The following is a 21,665-nucleotide window of genomic DNA, read 5'->3' on the forward strand; positions in this document are numbered from 1 at the left end:
TCCCTTTTTAATACACAAACTAAGATTCTTCGACTCCCCTCTGGCCTTCGTCCTATTCCCTTGTGACTTTTCAACTTCTCTCTGATAATTCGTCTTATTCTTGACCTTTGTCATTTTTAAAACATTAAATTGACCCTTTAATATTATGAGTCTATGTCTCAATGTCAATTTTAATATTATATAAAATAAGACTTCAATATTTCTAATGTCCCAAAAGGGAACATTACAGTCTATGTAGCAATATTTCTAATGTCCCAAAAGGGAACATTACAGTCGATGCAGCAAAACCCTCCAAATAAAGCATTGTATTTTAGGCTCTATTGAGCTATGCCACAAAGAATGGAAACATTTGACCCATAAGGATTGCTCAAGGGTGTTGTTCCACTTATCATCGAGATGCAAAAAGATAACATCTGAGTCAGAAAGGAGGCCATACACAAACTTGGCAATTCTGAATGCTAAGGGAGAGCCATCAGGCCATTTGAGAAGTGGAAGTTTGTCAATGCCAGAACCACAATCGAAAGACACTCTAGCTTGGACCTAGGCTTCTTTTAAGATGGAGTAGGTTCTTTTTTGGGTAAGGGGCAACATATATATGAGAGACAATTTCTCCCAAGGGATCAAGCCTCCATTGCTAACAAGATCACTGAACTTAGAGATTCCTTGTCTACACCGTAGTCTTGTTGAGCAACCTTGAAGTAAGGCAAGGGGTTTGTCATTTCTTTCCAAATTCCACCAAGGGGATCTCTCACCACAAAGTTTGAAGCAGTCATCGATTAGTTTAGATCCTGAAATTTGGTGCCTAATCTATTCCCACCCTTTCCAAATAACTATAAATACATCAAATCCACCTACTTTGATTTTCCATCTACCAGAAATGAGGTCGTGTATATGCATATTTTTCCATGTTTCCCTTCTTGAGGAGCACCTACTAATATTGTTCCTAATCAACACCTTCCACAGTTCTTCCCCTTGAGTTGCTTTGGCAAACCCTTTAACTGCCAATGCACACCCTTGCCACCTAAGATCTTTCAATCCCAAACCTACAATTTCTTTCCTTCCAGCACACCATTCCCATCTTACTGCATGATTCTTCTTAGAACCTCTGCCATCTGACTAGACAAAATTTCTAATGATTTGTTGGACATAATTGATCTAGGCTTGGTTAAAAAGCCAACCCGAAGAGTAATAGACAGTATAGGCTTAAAGGATCTTCAGACAGACCTAAACCCTGCCAACCACGGAGAGGTAGTTATTATTCCATATCAAAAACTTCTTCTCAATTTAATTTTTGACCCAGTTCCACATTTTATTAAGATTGGGAGAGACCGAAAAGGCTATCCGAAGATACCGGACTATGTGATTGGGAACCCCCCCCCCCCCCCCCAAGAAATACCAAATCTGCTATACCAGTTAGGAGGGATCTCTTCCCACCCCACATAATTGACTTGGATATAGATATTTTGCTACCTGATGCTTTACAAAAGATATCCAATTTGGTGATGAGGTTTTCCACATTCGCTTCAGATAGCTGAATAAGTAGGGCAATGTCATCCGCAAACTGGATATTTGAAATCTCTATTTCATTAGGTAGTAGGATTCCCTTCACTTTGGAAGAGAGATCATCATCTCTGAGGATATAATGTAAGCAATCTGCAGCCATCACAAATAGGGAAGGGGCCAAACGACAACCTTGTTGTATGGATATTGACAAGGGAAAATCTTTGGACCTAGAACCACTAATTTCAACCATTGTCGTGACATCTCTCATGAGTACAAATACCATTTTGACAAAGAATTCTGGAATCCAAGACTTTCCAACATCATCCCTATAAACTTCCACTCCACTCTATCATAGGCCTTTTCATAGTCAATTAGGAACATAGCTGAACTTTGATCTGACTGCTTGGCCCACTCCATGGCTTCCCAACAGGTGATGAGGTTTTCTAAGATGACTAATCCTCTTTCTCTCCTCCTCCATTATAGTTCCATTATCTTCATAGGTGAATAGCTATGCATAGAATTGTGCAAAGGCATTAAGAATCTCATTTTGATTTGAAAGGGTTCTACCTCCCTCCAGGATTACTTCAATCTTGTCCCTTGCCTCTTTACACTTCAACAGTAGGAAAAGTACTTGAAGCCCTTATCGCCATTCCCCAACCAGTTAATCCTAGCTCTAGTCTTAGCACCTTGAATCCTATGATTTTGTACTTTTCTTAAAGAATCCCTAGCACTCACAAGCTCATCAAGAGCTTTGGGGTTGCAGGGATCATTCTGTAGCACAACCTTTGCATCTATTAGGATCTCATGTAATGCCATCTCCAATTTCCTAGAGTCTTTGGCCTTTTTCTTTCCTATGGTTTGAAAAAGATTATTCCAACTATCAATCATGGTATTCCATCTGTTGTTGGCATCAGGGTGCTGAACAACACAAAGATTATACCACCTCACCAAAAATATTGCAGAATTAACTTCATCCTCTTCTAATAGTGAGAGATTCAGAGCAAAAAAGAGGGGCACATTAGGAAAGATTATCCTATCCTAAAGAGATGCAATCAGAAACTTGGATTGCAGGACCCACCTAGGGGTAATACACAGAAAATTGTGGTGCCCTCTCTCAAGGTTAACCGTGCTCCTATGTCAAAGGGCATTATTACTCCTGCCTCATTACACCCTATCCTAAAGAGACACAATCAAAAACCTGGATTGTAGGACCCGCCTGGTGGTAACACGCAGAAAGTTGCGATGCCCTCTCTCATAGTTGACCCCGCTCCCATGTCAAAAAAATTCTGTGCAAAACTAGACTCTCTATGTGCAGCCTTTAAGGCCCCGAGTAGGGAAACCCTTACTCAGTCCAAGGAAACTCCTTTAGACATATCGATTTCCAAACCAGACCCTCCTCACTGGGATTAGTTACTCCTAAGCCATAGCATCGTACCATGAACGCTCAACAGATAGTGCTTGAGATAATTAAAAAAGTCTCTGGACATAAATTCAGGAATAGGGATCAAATCCCCTCGGTTCTTCCTCCTCCCAAAGAAGTTGATGCCTTATTGGCTGGGAACCCTAGGCCCTCCTCTTCTTTAGATGGTCAATTAGAGAATCTAAATATGGATATTAATGGGAATTTTTATCCCCCTGACAATGTATTTACTTTAAAGGAGGGTAGTTCAGATAAAAGACTTGAAAGCAGCAAGAACACCTTTGAAGTAGAGGATAAACTTCACAATTTTGACATGGTTGTCATCCCAACTTCCACCCTGAGATCCTCAATTCATGACCCAATGAAACACACTCAACCTGCTAGATTAGCATCAGCTATCCATGTTCCTGATCCTAAGGATGGTGATAATATGGAACCTGTAGATTATGGGGATAAGGACAAGAGCCAATCCAACCAGATGGATGAAGAGATTGAAGGAGAATCCTTTATATTCAAGGCAAACAAGAAAATCAGAAAACCTAGGAGAAGTTCTCTAGGAAACAGTGAGGAAGTTAGTGTGGAAGGTAGTGCCAAGGATGATGATGAGCAGACTGGTTCCAAGAAGAGGGGTAGACCTCCAAACTCCATCGCATCTATGAAACCTAATAAGATCCAGAAGAGTAAGCTTCCTAAGTTTTTCAAAAGCATAGATGTTGTTGTGAGTTTTGAGCCCAATCCCATCTCCTAATGGCTGCCAAATTTATGTCTTGGAATGTAAGAGGATTAGAAACTCCAGATAGGAAATATGTGATTAAGAGGCTCCTGAGAGCACATGCTGATGTTGATTTTCTCTTGTTGGAAGAGATCAAAGCCTCTGGTTTTCAGTTGGATATCGCTCTTACGTGCATTTGGAGGAATGTCACGCCAATATTCACTAATCATGATAAAGGTAGGGGTGGAGCAGCTATCCTAATTGGTCCCAAATGGTCCAAACATGTTGTGGAATGGGGTGTTTCCCCTTGTAATAGGAATGTTTGGATTATCCTCAACTGTCAAGGTAAAGAGGTTGGATCATGTTCTATATATGCTCCAAATGATAGTTGTAGTAGGGCAAAACTATGGAGCTGGATGAGCCATCTAAAAGATATCCCCGGATTCTGGTTGGACATTTCAATATAGTAGAAAGGCAACAGGACAAATCAGGACATAGAGTTGAACGGAAGCAGGAGGAAAGGTTCTTTTGGAATAAACTTATAAGTAAATTTCAACTATTTGACCCCCTTGCTGGCAATAGATTTGAACATAAGGGAATCTGGTTTACATGGACTAACTTCCAAAAAGGACCCAAAAGGATTTACAGTAGGCTAGATAGATTCTATGTGAACAAAGAATTTTTCTCTTTTACCAAAGATGGTGAGGGGGAATGTGTACAAGCCATTCCATTCACCCTCTCAGACCACCACCCTATTGTAGCCTCAATTTATTTTTATTAACCAACCCAAATACAAGTAAACTTTTTACTATCTTCTCGTACAAAATATAGTAAACTCAAACAAAGCAGAAAATAACTTTCTCATTGTTAACTGAGAAGCAATAAAAAATAACTGCTAGAGGCATGAAAAAATATAGTTAAAAATCTTAAGCCTCCATGACCAAATTGTCTCTCAAAACATTCATAAAAGTAGGGACAGTCCGCACTTTATTTTCATTTTACATTTTTAAGCAATTTCAGGTTAAATGTTGTGACAGGTATTTAAAGCCAAAATCTAATGCTGTTGTTTTCCAAACAGTAGAGATATCTTGAATACATGTATCTAAAAGATGCCAATGAATATCAATATAATATTTTAACTATATCATTATAGAATTATAAATTAATATAGCTTATGTTTATTTTATTATAGCAATAGTTATATATAATTTATTAATAGTCAGTAAATAAATTCTGCATTCAAGGGGCAGGAGTTAATTATTGTGTATGAAATAAAATATGATTTTGAAAACTACCACCAGTGGGCTTTTAAAGTCTACTTTGATGAGGCTTCTAAGAAGAAAGCTAATCTGGCTAGGGAGAACCTTCTTCCAAAATTTTAAAGATTCTTTAATTCAAGCTGGTTCTTTCCATTCAACCAATAATACAAATACTGAAGTGAAATGAATGGAAGTGGTCACAAGTTTAAAAGGCATTAAAGAGTACTCAGTTAATCATCCATTTTAATAACATAAATGCATGATTAAGCATTTAAGAACAAGAAGAACACATGACCTAGTTGAAGCCCTTGCGGCAGAAAATGTTAACTAGGATCGCTTCTGCAAATGTAATAACATTTGACAAATAATAATAATATGTATAAAACATATATATTATATATAAAATATAATATATGAATATATATGTATGTATATGTATGTATATACATACATACATACATATATGTATGTATGTATGTATGTATCGACTGTTAAGGTTGTAGTTTCAGTCGGATTGATTAGCTCTGAGATGCATTATTGTTATTGGTAAATCATCATTTCTTATATATGCTTATTCATATTATATATATATATATATATATATATATATATATATATGTATGTATGTATGTATGTATGTATGTATGTATGTATGTATGTATGTATATAACATATGTATGTATGTATATAGATACATACATACATACATACATACATATATATATATATATATATAACATGAATAAGCATATATAAGAAATGATGATTTACCAATAACAATAATGCATCTCAGAGCTAATCAATCCGACTGAAACTACAACCTTAACAGTCTCTCTTAGCTAAGGAGGATTTATATAACACATTATGCTCTCAAGCATATGGAGAGATATCATCTCAATATGATATTCCTAGAATGGCATATTAGAGGACATCAACATATATCCATCACCATTCTTATATTCTCTCGATATGTCCACTAGCATCATGATCATGACATCTATCAAAAGAATATATCCTAGAAGGATATGGGTTATCTGATCTCTGGCACACTGTGGGTCAACAATTGAATATCCTCAAACAGATAACAACATGATCTTAGTGACATCAACTTAATATAGTCTCCATTATGACAAGTATCATGACCTCTGGCACAATCCGGGACATCAATTTAATGTAGTTTGTCATGATACATTTGTTATCATGATAATAGAGCAAGAACACAAGAACAACAAATGAAGTGAAGAGTTGGGCATGATCATAAAGTATCAAATAGCTTGTGATATTAGTATGTGGAGGAAATCAAACCTATGCATATATGAATGTATATGTATATACAAATATATTTATGTCTACATACATACGTATATGTATGTGTAACCCTGTGCCATATACTGATATCAAATTTATCAGATCCAACTAAAGCTATTACAAATAACACTCCCTCTTAGCAAGGAAGGATATGATCAATTTCTTAATCTCGTATTCGAGTTTGCATCAAAAAACACTTATACACAATTATACACCTTCAAGAACATAAATACTATCTAATTTCCGACACATTCTAGGACACAAACATAGTTAATCTTGATCTCATGATTTCCAGTTGAATCCAAGACTACCATGATTTACTTATTGACATGCCTTCCGGCACACTCCGAGACAACAAATTTAATGTAGTCTATCATTACAATGGATCAAGAATACAACACAACAACCCCAGTATCATGATTTCCAGATCATTCTAGGACAACAATTTAATGTAGTCGATCATGATACATTTTGTTAATATGATTACTCGCACATTCCAAGACAACAACTTAATGAAGTCTATCATGATAACATGGTCAAGCTATTGCTAAGATCGTCACCTTACAATAGTGACCTCACACATTTATCAAATGAAAGATCGTCACCTTTCATGACATAAATCACAACAAAATGATGTAGTAACTCACACGATATCACAAAGGAGAGTACATTACAAAGAATTTCACTTCAAACTTCTCCCTCATAGAGAAGAGATCATTAACAAGTGATCACACCTCAAAATTCTACCTCTAAAAAACAATCCTGGGAAGTTAGGTCCTCTAGTTACTCCCTCAGAGACTCTCTTTGCCCAAGGATGCCAAACGGACTCCCTTTGAATCTAATATCAATCTTCTAAGTTCCTGGAGATAAGTCGTTATTTCCTCATATTGTACACTAGGTTAGGCTCATCAAAGTCACACACATGTATTTTTAGACTCCCTCTAAGTATCAATCTTCTAAACTCCTATGTTGCCTTTGAAGAAGTGTCAGACTATGTCTTAATGAAAAATACTCATAATCTAAATTAACAAGAATATTCACTTCAAAAGCCTCATCGATCATCAAATGACTAATGAATTCTTGATCATTACTTCTTTCGAGCTATTGTCATAAGATTGAGTCTACACAATATTTGGTAGCATATGTAAAGTACCAAACTTCTTTTCCTGCAAGTTCATCTTCAAATACAAAGGAAAATAACTCATATAGTACATATAGAAATACAATTAGGAGAGAGACTATAATGAGTAGATATATGTAATACTTTAGAATAATGAATACTTATTTGTACATCAACATCCTTGATATTAATTTCTCCAATGAAGGTCCATATGCATCAAATTTGAAAATGCCTTTAATGGGAATGAAACATTAATTAAGGTAATTATTCACACCCCTGCCCCCCATTGTAAAATTCACACAAACTTTATTTTTCTAGAGTTTCCAATCTTTTAGGGATAGATCATTGGAATAAGTTGAGTTTTCTTCTTAAGTCTTTATCCCTTCTGGTAAAACATGAGACAAAGATTAGCAGGTGTATGGCTAGGGCTTTCCCTTTATTAGTCCCTATTTTATGTCCTCCTTTAGGTTCTAAGGCTCAATAGGATGTCGACACAACATTGCTAAACATCTTTGTTAGTGATAATTATTTTTCAAGGTCCCAACAATCTCAAAACTTCTCATGCTCACGGACTATCCCTTATAAGTCCCCATCTTAAACTTCACCATTTTCAATAAGGCTCCCAGGCTTCAAGCTAATATAGAACTGCCAATATAGATTCCTTCTAATGTTAAGAAAAAAAAAATTATTGTTCCTTAGTGAATCGCTGGTTTCATTTTCACCAAGAGACTTCAATGCGATAATATGGATACTCATAGAGCACCAAAAGTATGTGACACCCGAACAATCTTGTTACATATATCACTCAAAAGTATCACCAATGAATAAGGGAAAGAGTATCCATATCAATTGGTTTCCTTCAATTTATGAAAAGTCTAATAAAAATTCTTGCATCACAATCTTGAAATAAGAGAATTTTCATTATAGGGAAGTATGTGACACCTGAACAGTCTTGTTACATATATCACTCAAAAGTATCACCAATGAATAAGGGAAAGAGTACCCATATCAATTGGTTTCCTTCAATTTATGAAAGTCTAATAAAAATTCTTGCATCACAATCTTCAAATAAGAGAATTTTCACTGTAGGGAAAGAATGAAGATGTTCAAACCCATAGCACTACAAAAACCCATCTTTTGTTCTCTCAATATATCCACGGGTTTAAAGAAACAATCACGTGCCATTGAAAAGAGAATGGCTAATAAGTTTCCACGTAGTAATTTGAACCATGATATTGTGTTTCAAATATCTAGTATAATTTACTGAATTAATGCATTGAGCACTAATTATCATAATCGCCAAATAGAGTTGTCGTGATGGATATTATGAATCAACGATATCCATCAATTTAATCCACCACTGTATTCTTGTATAAAATAAGTTCGATCACTATGTATTTCCCACGGGCCTTTCCAAGATTTTGGCTTGCCTTTGATATTAATATTATAACATTCAGGACTCAGTTCCGAGGATGAGTATGAGTAGTTCTATTTCCTATTTTGCATGATGCAAGCATATAACAGTTTCCTCGAGATGCTTGAACATTTGGGGCCCATTTGACAATGATATACAAGTGGAAATGGCATATGTATATTTCTTAAAAGTTTGATTTCTCTGTTTGGATGCACAAAATCGGAATTGGAATAAGAATAATATTGGAATATGTATTCCAATTTTAGCCCAAAAATGAGCATTTGCTATTCCACATAAATAGGTGGAATAGGAATACATATTCCTATTCCAATTTTTTTTATTTTAGAAAACATAAATTTTTGAGTCCGTGAATTTCGCATCAAATTTTTGGTGAACTATACAAGAATAGGAATACGTAACCCCATTTTCTATTCGAGAATAAATATTCCAAAATAAGTATTCCTATTCCAATTTTTATATTCCTACAGCCAAACGGGCCCTTGGTTCCTCAAAACGTATCGATGTCCATGCAATTTGGTTCATTCCATATTCAATTATCTCCTTGTAAAATGATTCAGGTCATTTTTCCCTACTTGAGTTGTATCTCGTGGACATTCTTTTCTACTACATACTCCCTGCCATTACTAATTGCATCCTCTCAAACTATTTACTTGCTATTGATTAAGCTTTACTAATTGTTGTCTCCAGTTGATACTTGTTATCTTTAATGATGCCACAACGTCACTATGATCTAGTAATCATTGGTCACAATCTTTCTTAGCTAAGATGTCTTTGTATTAATCCTGGTAAATATCAATCTCTTAATCAAATGTACACTTCAGTTAACATCTTCTCCTTAACTGAATAATTGGTCACTGATGATTATGTCTTTACTATGGAAATATATTATTACTCATTGTAAATGTTTCACCGTTTGACTATTGTGTCAACCACTCATATTTTTATCCCTTTCACACGTTGTTGCATCCTCCCCATATTTTCTGGACCATTCAACACGTTACTTCTGATAACTCTTTGATGTGTTTTATTGGAAGTCTCGAAAATTCTTACTAACAATAATGTAATGACCTTTATAGGAGATGTTGACGAGGAAGTAAATACTAAGCGTTGATCACTTCCTACTCCTCTGTTATTATTCCTCATATATAGCTTTGGTATGCGATACAATAAGGTCTATTAATCTGTGTTTGTTGCTTTGAGTTTTTTTATTTTATTCCCTTCCTAAACATTAGAGATGACAGTAGTCTTTGATCATGTCAATGATGATTATAGATATTAGTATTTATATCCAACATTTTTTAATGTCACATGTACTGAAACTAACTCTTTATCACACTAGATGCATTCGTCGTCTTAGCCTCTATTCAACTCTAAATGCCCTCCTTGCTATGTCATCTCCTTCCTTCATGATTCTTGACAAGCTAGCCACACAAGCAATGGTTGACAAGGAGTTTGACTTATGTGTTTATCCTATGCGTGAGGGAGGATAGATAAGAGTGAATGGAAACATCCTTTGTAATGTAAAGTTTGAGAGAAAGAAAAAATTGTGCACATACATATTGCCAAGTCTTGAATAAGAAATGCCTACGCAATATTAATAACAAAATAATCAAACTTGGAAAATTCCAAAAATTCTATGTTCAACGCATAAACTCTATCATGCCTTCATTAATTTAATCAGCTTTTTGATATGAAAGACACCATATTTTGGGAGGTCTCAACATTCTTCAGTAAGAACTATTAGTTCGATATCATTCAAATGGGGCTCTACTTTTTGTTTTTGTTTTTTTTTAACATTTGCAGCCCTGCTTATACCATGTTGAGTAACTAGGATCACTTCTGCAAATGTAATAACATTGTCATCGTATTGGTGTGTTCCAAATGCAGATTTGAATGTCATATAAATATGAGAGGAGACATTTCTCTATGGTTTAATCATCATTTAATTAATTATAATATATTAACAAAAAATAAAAATATGTATAACAAAATATATATATATATATATATATATATATATATATATATATATATATATATATATATATAAGAAATGATGATTTACCAATAACAATAATGCATCTTAGAGCTAATCAATACGAATGTATATATATATGGCCTAAAGTGGTCTTTAGTGACACACTATGTAAGCGAAAAAGGACATGGATGCAACAAAACATCAAATGGATGAGTAAATGGAATATTCAATTCAATATGTGCCCCACAAATAATAAAAAAATAAAGGTCTTTGTCATGGAGAAATTCTACAAGAGAAATTGGGGAAGCGAGATCGGAAGGAAGAAATTATATTATATAAATGAGTTCAACCCTGCTTGTGATCAACTCCAAAAGCATACATAGGAGCCAACATTTCTTGGAGGGCTAAAATTCTTACTGCTCAGCTGAGAACCAACTCTCACACTTCGTTGTGAGACCGGACGTTGGAAGAGGCCAAAGGAGGCTTGGGAAGAGAGAATTTGCAGATTCTGCAATTCTGGGAAAGTGGAAACTGAACAGCGCTTTATTTTAGAATGTGAAGCCTACAAGAGTAGTAGAGATAAATTTGGGGACACTATATGTGACAGTTCTTGGCATAACCTATTCAACGAAGAGTACATTGAGCAATTGGGTGGACTCATCATCATCCTGCACAAGCAACGAACATTGCTACTTAAGTCTACTTGAGTTGTCTTGCTGTCCCATAGGCTATTTTAGGCCTCGTGGACGTTAGAATTTTATCTATCTATCTATCTATCTATATATATAACATGAATAAGTATATATAAGAAATGATGATTTACCAATAACAATAATGCATCTCAAAGCTAATCAATACGAATGAAGCTACAACCTTACATAAAACAATGGCAAAATATTGCTATTCTACTAGCAACTCCTTACTGGGAGGAGACACCAATCCCCTTTGGATGATTCATGGCAACCAGCCCACTAGAGACACCAATGCCCACTACTAAGCATCAACTCAACAAGAAACACCACTCTCTTTGAATAAGAGGCAACAACCTCCAAAGAGTGATCTAATCAGTACTTGATCTACCTCTTAAACCAGACCTAAACTCTTCTCCACAAATTTGCTCAAAAAATCTTTAAATTTTCTTATGATCTTCAAAAATCTTTTCTAGTAATCTGCTTGTGATCTTCTAAAAGTATATGCTCTAGGTCTGCAAGAATGCCTTTTTAATTCTGCTTGTGACCTTTGCATATCTCTGCAGATAGGTCTACAATAATCCACCTTTAAAATTGCTCATATATTCAACATAGATCTGCTCTAAATGGGAATAATATCCAATGAGTGCTTGATAAAATGCAGCCCAATATATTCTATTTATACTTGCTTTTATATCCCTTTACCCAAACCATACACCTCAAAAAAAAAGGTCAGACAAGGGCTTAAAAATATTTATTTTATTTTTGTTTGCTTCCCCAAAGTGAGCACCCATGATATAGTTTGTAGTCAGCATATAATGTCTATTGTTATGTTCGATAATTTTGGTTATATGACTACATATTAATTGTTTACATTAAGTTGTTTGTCATTCTCAGGAACTTATAAGCATTGGCTGGTTGATGGTTGTGTTCCTCTTGGCAACTGTCCAGTCCTTCAAATATATTATGTATTGGCATGGAATGTAGAATGTTGTAGTCAGATCATCTTCAACCCTTGGCTGCTAATTTTTGGTCCTCTTCTGTAATAATTTCATGTGCGAATAAAGACATTTTACTCTTGTACATGTATGCATTTGTAATGTCCCCACTAGCAAGGACAATAATACGTTCAAAACCAATGTTAGAATTTATACAATAATAAATTATATTTCACTATTATACCCTCTATCCTAACCCAACCTTAAAGACATATCCACATCAGGATCAATAACCCTCTTGATGATCCTTAGATCCCCAATTACTTCTTTGTCTTCTATAATGTGCTCCCTTTAAAGTCCTTCCTAGAAGAGACATTCTTTATCTAGGGCCCTTGACACATATGCATATGTTAACATCTATAGAATATTATGGCCTTATAACAATATTAAGATCACTCTCTTCTCAAAGGGGCTCTCTTGATCTTAAGCTATTACCATATTAAGATCACTCTCTTCCCTAAAAGGGACTCTCTTGATCTTAAACCATTAACCATTAAGATATGTGTTATCCATTTTGAATTCCATCTTTACATATACATATGCATATGCATAAATTATCCACAAGTATGACTCATGAATATAAATAATTTCATAAATATAATTAAACAAATATAATCAATAAACATATATTTCTTACCTTCCTCTTTTCTTGGTCCATGTGGCTCTACCCTTAGTCAGCCCTTCAATGATTTATTCCTAATAGAGTATCTCAACTCTATATTTTCTTTCTAAAATTCTTCTTTTTCTATTTATAAGGAAAAAGATAAAATATAATTTTTTGTTTCTTCTTTTCCAAGAGTCACAACTTTTCATCATAGAGATCCTTTGAAAAGTCACAACACTTCATAGTTATAATCCTTTCGAAAAGTCAATACGCTTCATAATTAAAATCATTTGGAAAAGTTCCAATACTTTATTATTACAACTGTTGTGAAAAGTCACAACTATTCATCATTATGACACTTTCAAAGGTTCACATCCTTTCAATATCATTGATACATTTTCAGAAAGTCACTTCCTTATTTTCTTCATATTACTTTCCTCTTCCATTTTTCCTTTTTGAATGCCTATCTTCTCTTCCTCTTTCCCTCTCTCTAAAATAAACTCTCTTCCCTTTTATATCTTAATTTCAAAGAGTCATGTCTATTTATTAAATATCTTGACTTTTCATTAGATTTAGTTAACTTATATTATTCTATGTTATATTATCTATTCACTTACTTATTTGTGTTTATTATTATTTATTATTAAATTCTCTTTAGAAAGTTAACATACTTTCTATAATATTGTCTCTTGTATTTATTTTTATTTGTTTATTTATTCATTGTAATTTTATTATTTTCTAATTATTTATAATATCATACTGAATATTATTTCATTGATAATATCAATTAAATAATTATAATTTCCCATTTGTATATTTTAGTATTAATTTTATTATTATTATTTATTTAATAACATTTTATTATCTAATTATTATTAAAATTCTATCTTAAAAAGGGGATATGACAGCATTGTAATCTGCATTTTAGTTCATGTATTGATGTGTGTATGTATGAAAATTAGATTGAATATTACTAAGTGTTTACTTAAATAATCAATGTTAATGAGATTATTTATCAATTCATAATTAATAATATTAATCAAATTAACATTCAATACTCTATTTAATACTGCTCTTTTTTTTTTATAAGTGATAATATTTTTATTGAGTTTACATATATACATTCAAAATTAGACTTGAATGCCTAAATCAGCCATTCCAGTCATAAAAAGCACCAAAATCAACCCTTCTACCCCGCTGACCATCAACACCCAACAACCCCTATCCTATGCACAGAGACAGATGAGCCCTGCTATAGGGGAAATGGGCACGCAAAGCAACACCAGTCTATGGCATGGGATTACACACTGTGTCCCCAACACTTCAACATCTCCTCCCTGGACTTGTTCTCCATAACTCCTTTCATTTCCACCTTGCTCTATTTGCATCCCAACACCGACTGCGAAACCATCCTAAGAATCTCCCCTACCTTGAGTTCCCCCATCTTGCTAGGGGTGTGCTTCCACTCCTCTTCCTTTCTTCTGCCATCCTACATTGGTCAACCTCTCTCTGCCCCCTACTGCTCCATGAAAAAAAACAATTCCATCCATGTCATCCTCACCTCGCCCACCCTCTGCATTATAGGAGTCGAGGAGCTAAAACCATAAACGGTTGGAAGCCATCAGTCGCTCCCCCAACACGCCTCCAAAGTCCCTTCGCAGTTCAAAACCCTGCCCCAATCTTTGCCATGTCCAACCAATGCTAAACACCCAGACACCATACTACCTCTATGCACAGTTCTATCATCCTCAACGCCTCATCTTTTCTTGGCACTAGAAGGAAAACCCATGCATAAAACATAGAGGAAATGCCCACATTAGTCCTTGGCCGAAAGTCTTCATTGATGAACTCCTTTCCAAATAGCCTACAGACAATACACATAAACTTCTCCTCATCAACACAAAATGCCTCAACCAGTCATCTTGGTGTTATTTCCCCTCGAAATCCCAAAGTTTTTTTCTTCTTTGGTGTCATCAGATAAAAATTTGCCTCCGTGACTATTTTTCTCACCATTTACCTTCAAACATTATTCATCAAAAAGTCTTGTGCTGTGTGGGTCGGATATAAACTCCTAAATCTAGAAAGTTCTACCTACACACCTTCTGCAACAAGGGATGATGCCATTCACATCATTTCACCATCTTTCCATAGCCAAAAAACCATCTCACCTACCCCAAGTCACCATCTCCACACACAACTCTCGCTACTCATTTTGTGTCATCTTTCGTTGTCCCACCCAATAAAACAAAAGACTGTTTCAACTAATGGATCCCTAATGAAAAAGAGATGAACTGAGATCATTAAAATCTTCCACCAACTTGAATTTATCATTCAAATTCACACCTATGTTGGTCATCCTGGCAACTATCAATTTCCCTTCACGTAAAGTATGACTAACTTGAAAATCTTTGATCCCCCCCCCAAAAGCCTTATGATGCCATTCCCATCATTTCACCATCTTTCTGCTGCCAAAAATCCATCTCACCTACCCCAAGTCACCATCTCCACACACAACTCTCACCACTCATTGTGTCATCATTTCACTGTCCCACCCAATAAAACAAAAGACCGTTTCAACTAATGGGTCCCGAATGAAAAAGAGATGCGCTGAGATCATTAAAATCTTCCACCAACTCGAATTTATCATTCAAATTAACACCTATGTTGGCCATCCTTACAACTATTGATTTCCTTTCACGCAAAGTATGACTAACTTGAAAATCTTTGAACTACACCCCCGCCCCCCCAAGAAGCCTTATAATTCTTCTAATGTGCTTGTCTAGAAACCATGTTTCTATTTTTCCTTTCACTATAACATTAATCACAATTTGAGAATCACCTTGAAGATGGATTTTCCTACATCCAATCTTCTTTGCCAAATGAAAAGTGAAAATTACCGCCAAACATTCAGCTACAGTGTTAGTCCCATCCAACAATGACTTTGCACCTAGAGTTAAAATGTGATGTGCATCTAATATAACACAACCCACTCCGCGTCTACTAGATTGCCTTTGGATGCCCCATCAAACTGCACTCTAAACCACCCTTCCCCTAACTTTCTAGCAATCTCCTCCCTTTCATGAGTCTCTTGAGAAGGATTAACCCTTGAAGGCCCTTGAACGGGCCTACAACGTCCACAGAGAAGTGGGCCTTAAGGATTTGTTGGCATCGGGCTTGTCTTCCTCAAGTTGGAGCTTTTGCTTGGTTAGCAGGCAAGGGGCACATATAAACTAGGGAAAGGTTACAATGGCTAGGATTGCGTTGGGCAGGCCCACTACCATGTAGGATTAAAGAATAGTTAGAATCATGGCCAAGTATCGAAGGTAAATCAACATTTGTAGCAATTTGGGTGGTGATCTTGTCAATGGTGGTGTGGGAGATCTCGAAGGAGAGGAATCGTAGGATTTTTCAAAAAAAGGAAGAGGGATGGGAGTGGTTTTCTTAGAGACTAGAAAGAGTCATTTCAAAACTGGTGAGCATGTTGCCTCTCAAGTCAATATTTCAAAAATCCTGCTCACCAGAAATGACTCAAGTATCCAATCAAGCTCACCCTTTATCTTTAATATTCTTAGCAAAATTTTCTCCTAAAGAGATTCTCTTCTCCATATCTCTGGTATCACTAATCACCAAAACTCTCCTAGGGTGATACCCATATACAACTTCAAAAGGGCTCCTCCCTATGCTACTATTCACAGAGTCATTGTAGGCATACTCTGCTTTCCCAATAATTAAGTCCCACACTTTCCCATGTTTCTTGGTTAAGGTTGTTAACAAATTTCCCAAAAACCTATTTGCTAGCATGAATGTTCATGGTATTCCCTTGGGGAGTATCCTAAGCATTGGAGAGCATTGACATGTTGCATTCATGATTGTGCTTGTCATTGATGTCAACATAGCAGTAATTCTGTAAAGACTAGTAGAATAGCAGACAGAGATCATACTTGTACAGACAGAGTTTTGATGTACAAGTGAAGCGCGGTTAAGGACATGTTCCACTCTATGTCCTGATGACAAGGACAAATGTGCAGAGTCTAAGTTGAAGATGTATGGAATATATACGTGATTTACAGAGAGCAGTATTGAGATAGAGTACCTAAGAAGCGGTTTCTAGTGATTGCATTATATCTTCTAGCAAAGATATAATCTGGAGATGCACGGTCAATCAATGACAGAAGACAGTTTGATGGTGACGTCAACGACTGCGCAAACCCTAGTATCGCAAGTATGAAGTTTTGTATAGACTGTGAGCCGAAAGTGCTATTGTAATTGTGAATTAATTAATTATCTTATTATAATTAACTGGGAAAGCCTCAAGGTCGACTCAAGGAATTATTTTGAAGATAGGGCATAAAGGAAAGATGTTTTCTTTGTTTGTAAAAATATAGGATGTGAATGAAGTATGCGAAGTGATCAAGAAAGTGTGAATAAAAGCAGAGTATTATGGTAAATGCAAGTAAGTGATCCATGGGATTATTGGATGCAAGGTTTGTGATTTGGTATCAAGATCAGAAGAAGCAAAGGTTGGGTTGATAGGATAGAGAAAGAGGAAGAAAGTATAATTCAATTCTATCATTCTACAACTCATTAGGTGAATTTTTTATGGTAGATGATGGTTCCTCAAACCTTTTGCATTCCACCTTTGCTCGGGTTTTAGTAGAAATGAATATTTCACTTGGGTTACGAGCAGAAATTGAAATCAAAACTTCAAAGGGTTGCTGGGTGCAACCCTTAGATCATGAAGGCATTCCATTTAGGTGCAAGAGATCTCACCAAGTAGGAAATATGGCTTCAAACTGTTCAAAAGTGAGAATCCAACGAGATGCATCTTGGTGGAAAGATAGTGAAATGCATCACTGTACTGTGGAGAAGCATGTGGAAAGGGATGAGAAACAAAAGAATTTCTCCCAGAGTGTTACCGACAAGGAAGTCTTCAGAGGCAATGTCAAAAGAGCCTCCAAAACAGACTGGCAACACTTCTATTGTAGAGGGAGGGAAGATTTTGTTGCAAACTGATCATGGTGTGGGTACAGCAGAAGAAAGGGAGAAATGTAAGCTACATAGTCTTGCTGCAGCACAAGAGACCTCACTTGAAAATGATAATATTCATCAAGAGGATATTCATACTCAGAATATGACAGACTGGCAGAAGAAAGCTGTGAGTGTTGAAGATGGATGGCAGATTGTGAAAAAGAAAAAAAGAAAAATGTGGTGTAAAAGAGCCTTTATAGATGATTCTTCGATCTCAGTCTCGGGATAGAGGAAAGTGTAGTCTCTAGCTCCTGTTTTTCAGTTGTAATGTTTCTTATTTGTTTTAGCTTTCTCCAGGATGGTAGTACCCCTATTTGTTACTACCTTTGGTTCGGGCCAAGGTTAACCCGATTTGTTTTGAACTTTATAAAAAACACTTATTACTGATCAAAAAAAAAAATAGAATGTAATGTAAAATATATCACATTGGTTTAAGTAATAAGGGTTGGGTGGTCTTCTGTTTATCGTAGACAGCTTTTGTTTTGTATCTGCTACTTACTTTTGTAATGTTTTGGGGTTATGGTTTCAGCGGCTTTGTTTGATCTCACAGTTTTGTCTGCTAGTGAGATTATAGACTATGTAATAGTTATAGCCTAGATGTCCTGACAGGGTTCAGGTTGTGGACTCATCATGTTTTTGACAAACCAAATGTACTGTTATTTCTAATATTAATATAAATTTTTATTACCGATATATATATATATATATATATATATATATATATATATATATATATATATATATATATATATATCATTTAAATATGAATCCTTCATTAGCTCAGTCAATCACTATTATTACTAACAATAAATATTCAACTATAGCATTTACATTTTATATATATATATATATATATATCAATTCTTAGATATCGATTCTCTGCTGAAATGGCCGGGTGCTGGCTCTGATGCGTCCGGATGCTTGGGTGCGTTAGGATGCTGCACGGATTCTCCAAGGAATCGCATCCTGGGACTGTGGGTTCTTGGTGGATGCGCTGCTTCCAGCAAGAATCCACAGGCCCAGAATGTGCTTCCTAGGGGAATCCGGGCCCATCTAGAAAGCACTCACGGCCAAAAGGCCTTTTAGACGTCAATTTTAGCATGTATTTAACTAATGATAATGAGAATGTGGATTTTTTTTAGAATCCTTATGATTCTGAATGACTGAATTTGATTAGTGAATTTAAGTTGAACTATCAATGGCGAAGCATCATGCTGTGGAATGGTTTATTTTTGTATATTTCTTGCATTTCTTTGCATGCATAAATTATAGTATTTATATATATGTACACACCCAAAAGCATCCAAAATCCCCCCCCAAAAAAGGTCATGCACTGGCACATCAGCATCCCACACTCGCATCAGCATTGGTAATTTAGTATCAATTTTATAACTCCATTACAGCCCCCTAACTGCCATTGTGGTTATGAATTTTGGCATTATTATTATATTGGCCAGGTTACAGTTACGGTCACCAATTCTCCCAACTAAATATTAAAACCAGAAATCTCCTAATCGCCATGCATCTAACAAAATGAAACATGGTGGTTAACAGTAACTCCATACAAAAAACAGAACTTGATGATCACTTTATCAAAATAAATGCCGCAATTGCTCCAGAGTAAAATACAATAGAAGCTTTAGATGCCAATCACCAAATCAAGTTACACATAAACCTTTTCTTTATGTCAGCGAAATTACATCTTGTACTTATAAAGGTGGCTACTTCTCAGTTCTCACAATGCATTGGATGCCTTGACAGTCTTTTACCACCTATGTTCCCAAAAACATAAAGATTAAATTGACCTTCTCATTGAGCTCACTCACTGCAATTCCATTTAACCAGAAAAATCATATAGCTTTGGCAAATGACAGCTCATAGGTCCTAACGGAAAAGAAATGCTAAGACCCAGTATTTGCCCATTCAATGCCTAAAACTAAACAGTTAGATATAGTGCACATGACAACTTGATTGCGTATCTTTGCAGCATGCTCAGAGAAATACATGATCACAAATCTCCAAAGACACAGGAAATATTCACTTTTACCAAGGTACAAAAGGATGCAAAGGAAATTTATTTTTCCTTCTTTCAGTATGGTCCCGTCACTCCCTTTGCATTGCGACCATCAAGATGAGACTCGATGACAAATCAAAGTCAATCCGCACTTGCACTTGGCATCCCAGTTGAAGTCAGCCAACTTGCACCTAGTAAGTTGAAGCTAGAGTTGAATACACTATTTTGTCAAATTTCAATACACAAAATGTTTCTGGGGATAATGGGCCTGTTTATCTCCTATGAAAGCCACATTCCATGTGGATACCCCTTGCATGATAACCATCCAGATTATATTCCCTCGCAAGACAAAGTCACTCAGGACTTGAATTTGGCTTCCCAGTCAAAGTAATTGTGGAACTGTGCTGGCAAGTTGCACCCAGGATTAGATTCGGTAATTAACCCGATTTCATTCAACACTAAACATTTATCTTGGGATTATGACCTATCGATCCCCCATGGAAGCCCCATTTCTTGTAAACACACAAAACCTTGACCAGCCCTTAGCAACATCAATCTGCCTAACCAAGAGTAGGATGTCATGACCCATCTGCCATATGAACCAATTGGATCTTAAAATCAAAAAACAAATCAGCTTCTGACTTCACCACAAATTCAAGTTTACAAAAACACCTCCGCGCAAAACACAAATAATAAAACGCATCAATCTCGATGGAAAATTGAAACAATGAAACCATTGATCCAAAACCCTAGTTTAGTAAAAACTAAAATATAGAAGAACTCGCAGACAAAATCAAAAGCGTTAATTTTACAGCTGAATTCCAAAATGTAAACAAATCTGGCTAACGGTGAAACAACCAACAGGTCAAATTAAATCCTCACACTACTATCGTTGAGCCTATTTGGCACCACTGCAATTTCAATCCAAAACAACCAAACCGATCACACAAACTGAACACTGCAAAAAATCAATGCAATTTGCTGTAAACCCTAAAACAAAAACTAATCCTCGTATCACAAGGATTTTCAAGAGTGAAGGGGATGGAAATCAAACTCGTGAGCCAGAAATTGCATACCTTACCAACGGTGTTAGACATCCCTTCTGAATTGAAGACTTCCAGTCCAATACTGAACATCCTGTTTCCATACATACGCGTAGGCACAAATGACTGCATTTTTGTAAGTAAACCAAAATACAACACCGCAACAGAGAGCAAAAGATAAACACTTCTTTAAAAAAAAAAAAGCTGTAGTAAGCAGACTCCGAAAACTACATAAGTTAGTTCAAATTTACCTCAGCTTTGCCCATCTGCCAAATGGAATTTGGGAGCAATTTTCTTCAAATATAAAACCACTCCTTACTACACTTTCCAGAAATGTACACACATTTAAATCTCTCTCCACAAAAGCCTTGTTTATTTATTTTTAATTATATTTGTTTTTGTTAAGATTTCAAGTTATATACGAGACCGTACTGGATCATTAAAAAATGTCTTCTAAGCTTTTTATTAAAGAAAAGGGCATGGGAAATCTCTTCCATTCGTTAGAAATTTAGAGGTAAATTCTGAATAGATAAAATTTACGTATCCCCCGCTTT

The 21,665-nt window shown here is 35.6% G+C and overlaps 1 protein-coding gene across 3 annotated transcripts in view; it reads right to left on the reverse strand.

Annotated features, from left to right (window-relative positions):
* LOC149546742 (protein GID8 homolog) overlaps positions 1-21,431 on the reverse strand; it is an 82,564-nt gene extending 61,133 nt beyond the window's left edge. For 2 of the 3 annotated variants that reach the window (XM_089791338.1, XM_089791337.1), the window contains exons 1-2: positions 21,363-21,431; positions 21,145-21,205 (exon numbers count right to left, since the gene is read on the reverse strand). In XM_089791338.1, coding sequence (XP_089647464.1) covers positions 21,145-21,204 — 60 coding nt within the window. In that variant the 5' untranslated portion in view covers position 21,205; positions 21,363-21,431. Of the gene's footprint in view, positions 1-21,144 lie in introns of all 3 variants that reach the window. The other variant, XM_089791336.1, reaches the window with a different exon arrangement.
* Positions 21,432-21,665: the final 234 nt, after the last annotated feature.

This window comes from Cupressus sempervirens, chromosome 7, assembly GCF_028749045.1.
Source record: "Cupressus sempervirens isolate cs-2001-9-10 chromosome 7, ASM2874904v1, whole genome shotgun sequence".
In the NCBI taxonomy this organism is placed as follows: Eukaryota; Viridiplantae; Streptophyta; class Pinopsida; order Cupressales; family Cupressaceae; genus Cupressus; species Cupressus sempervirens.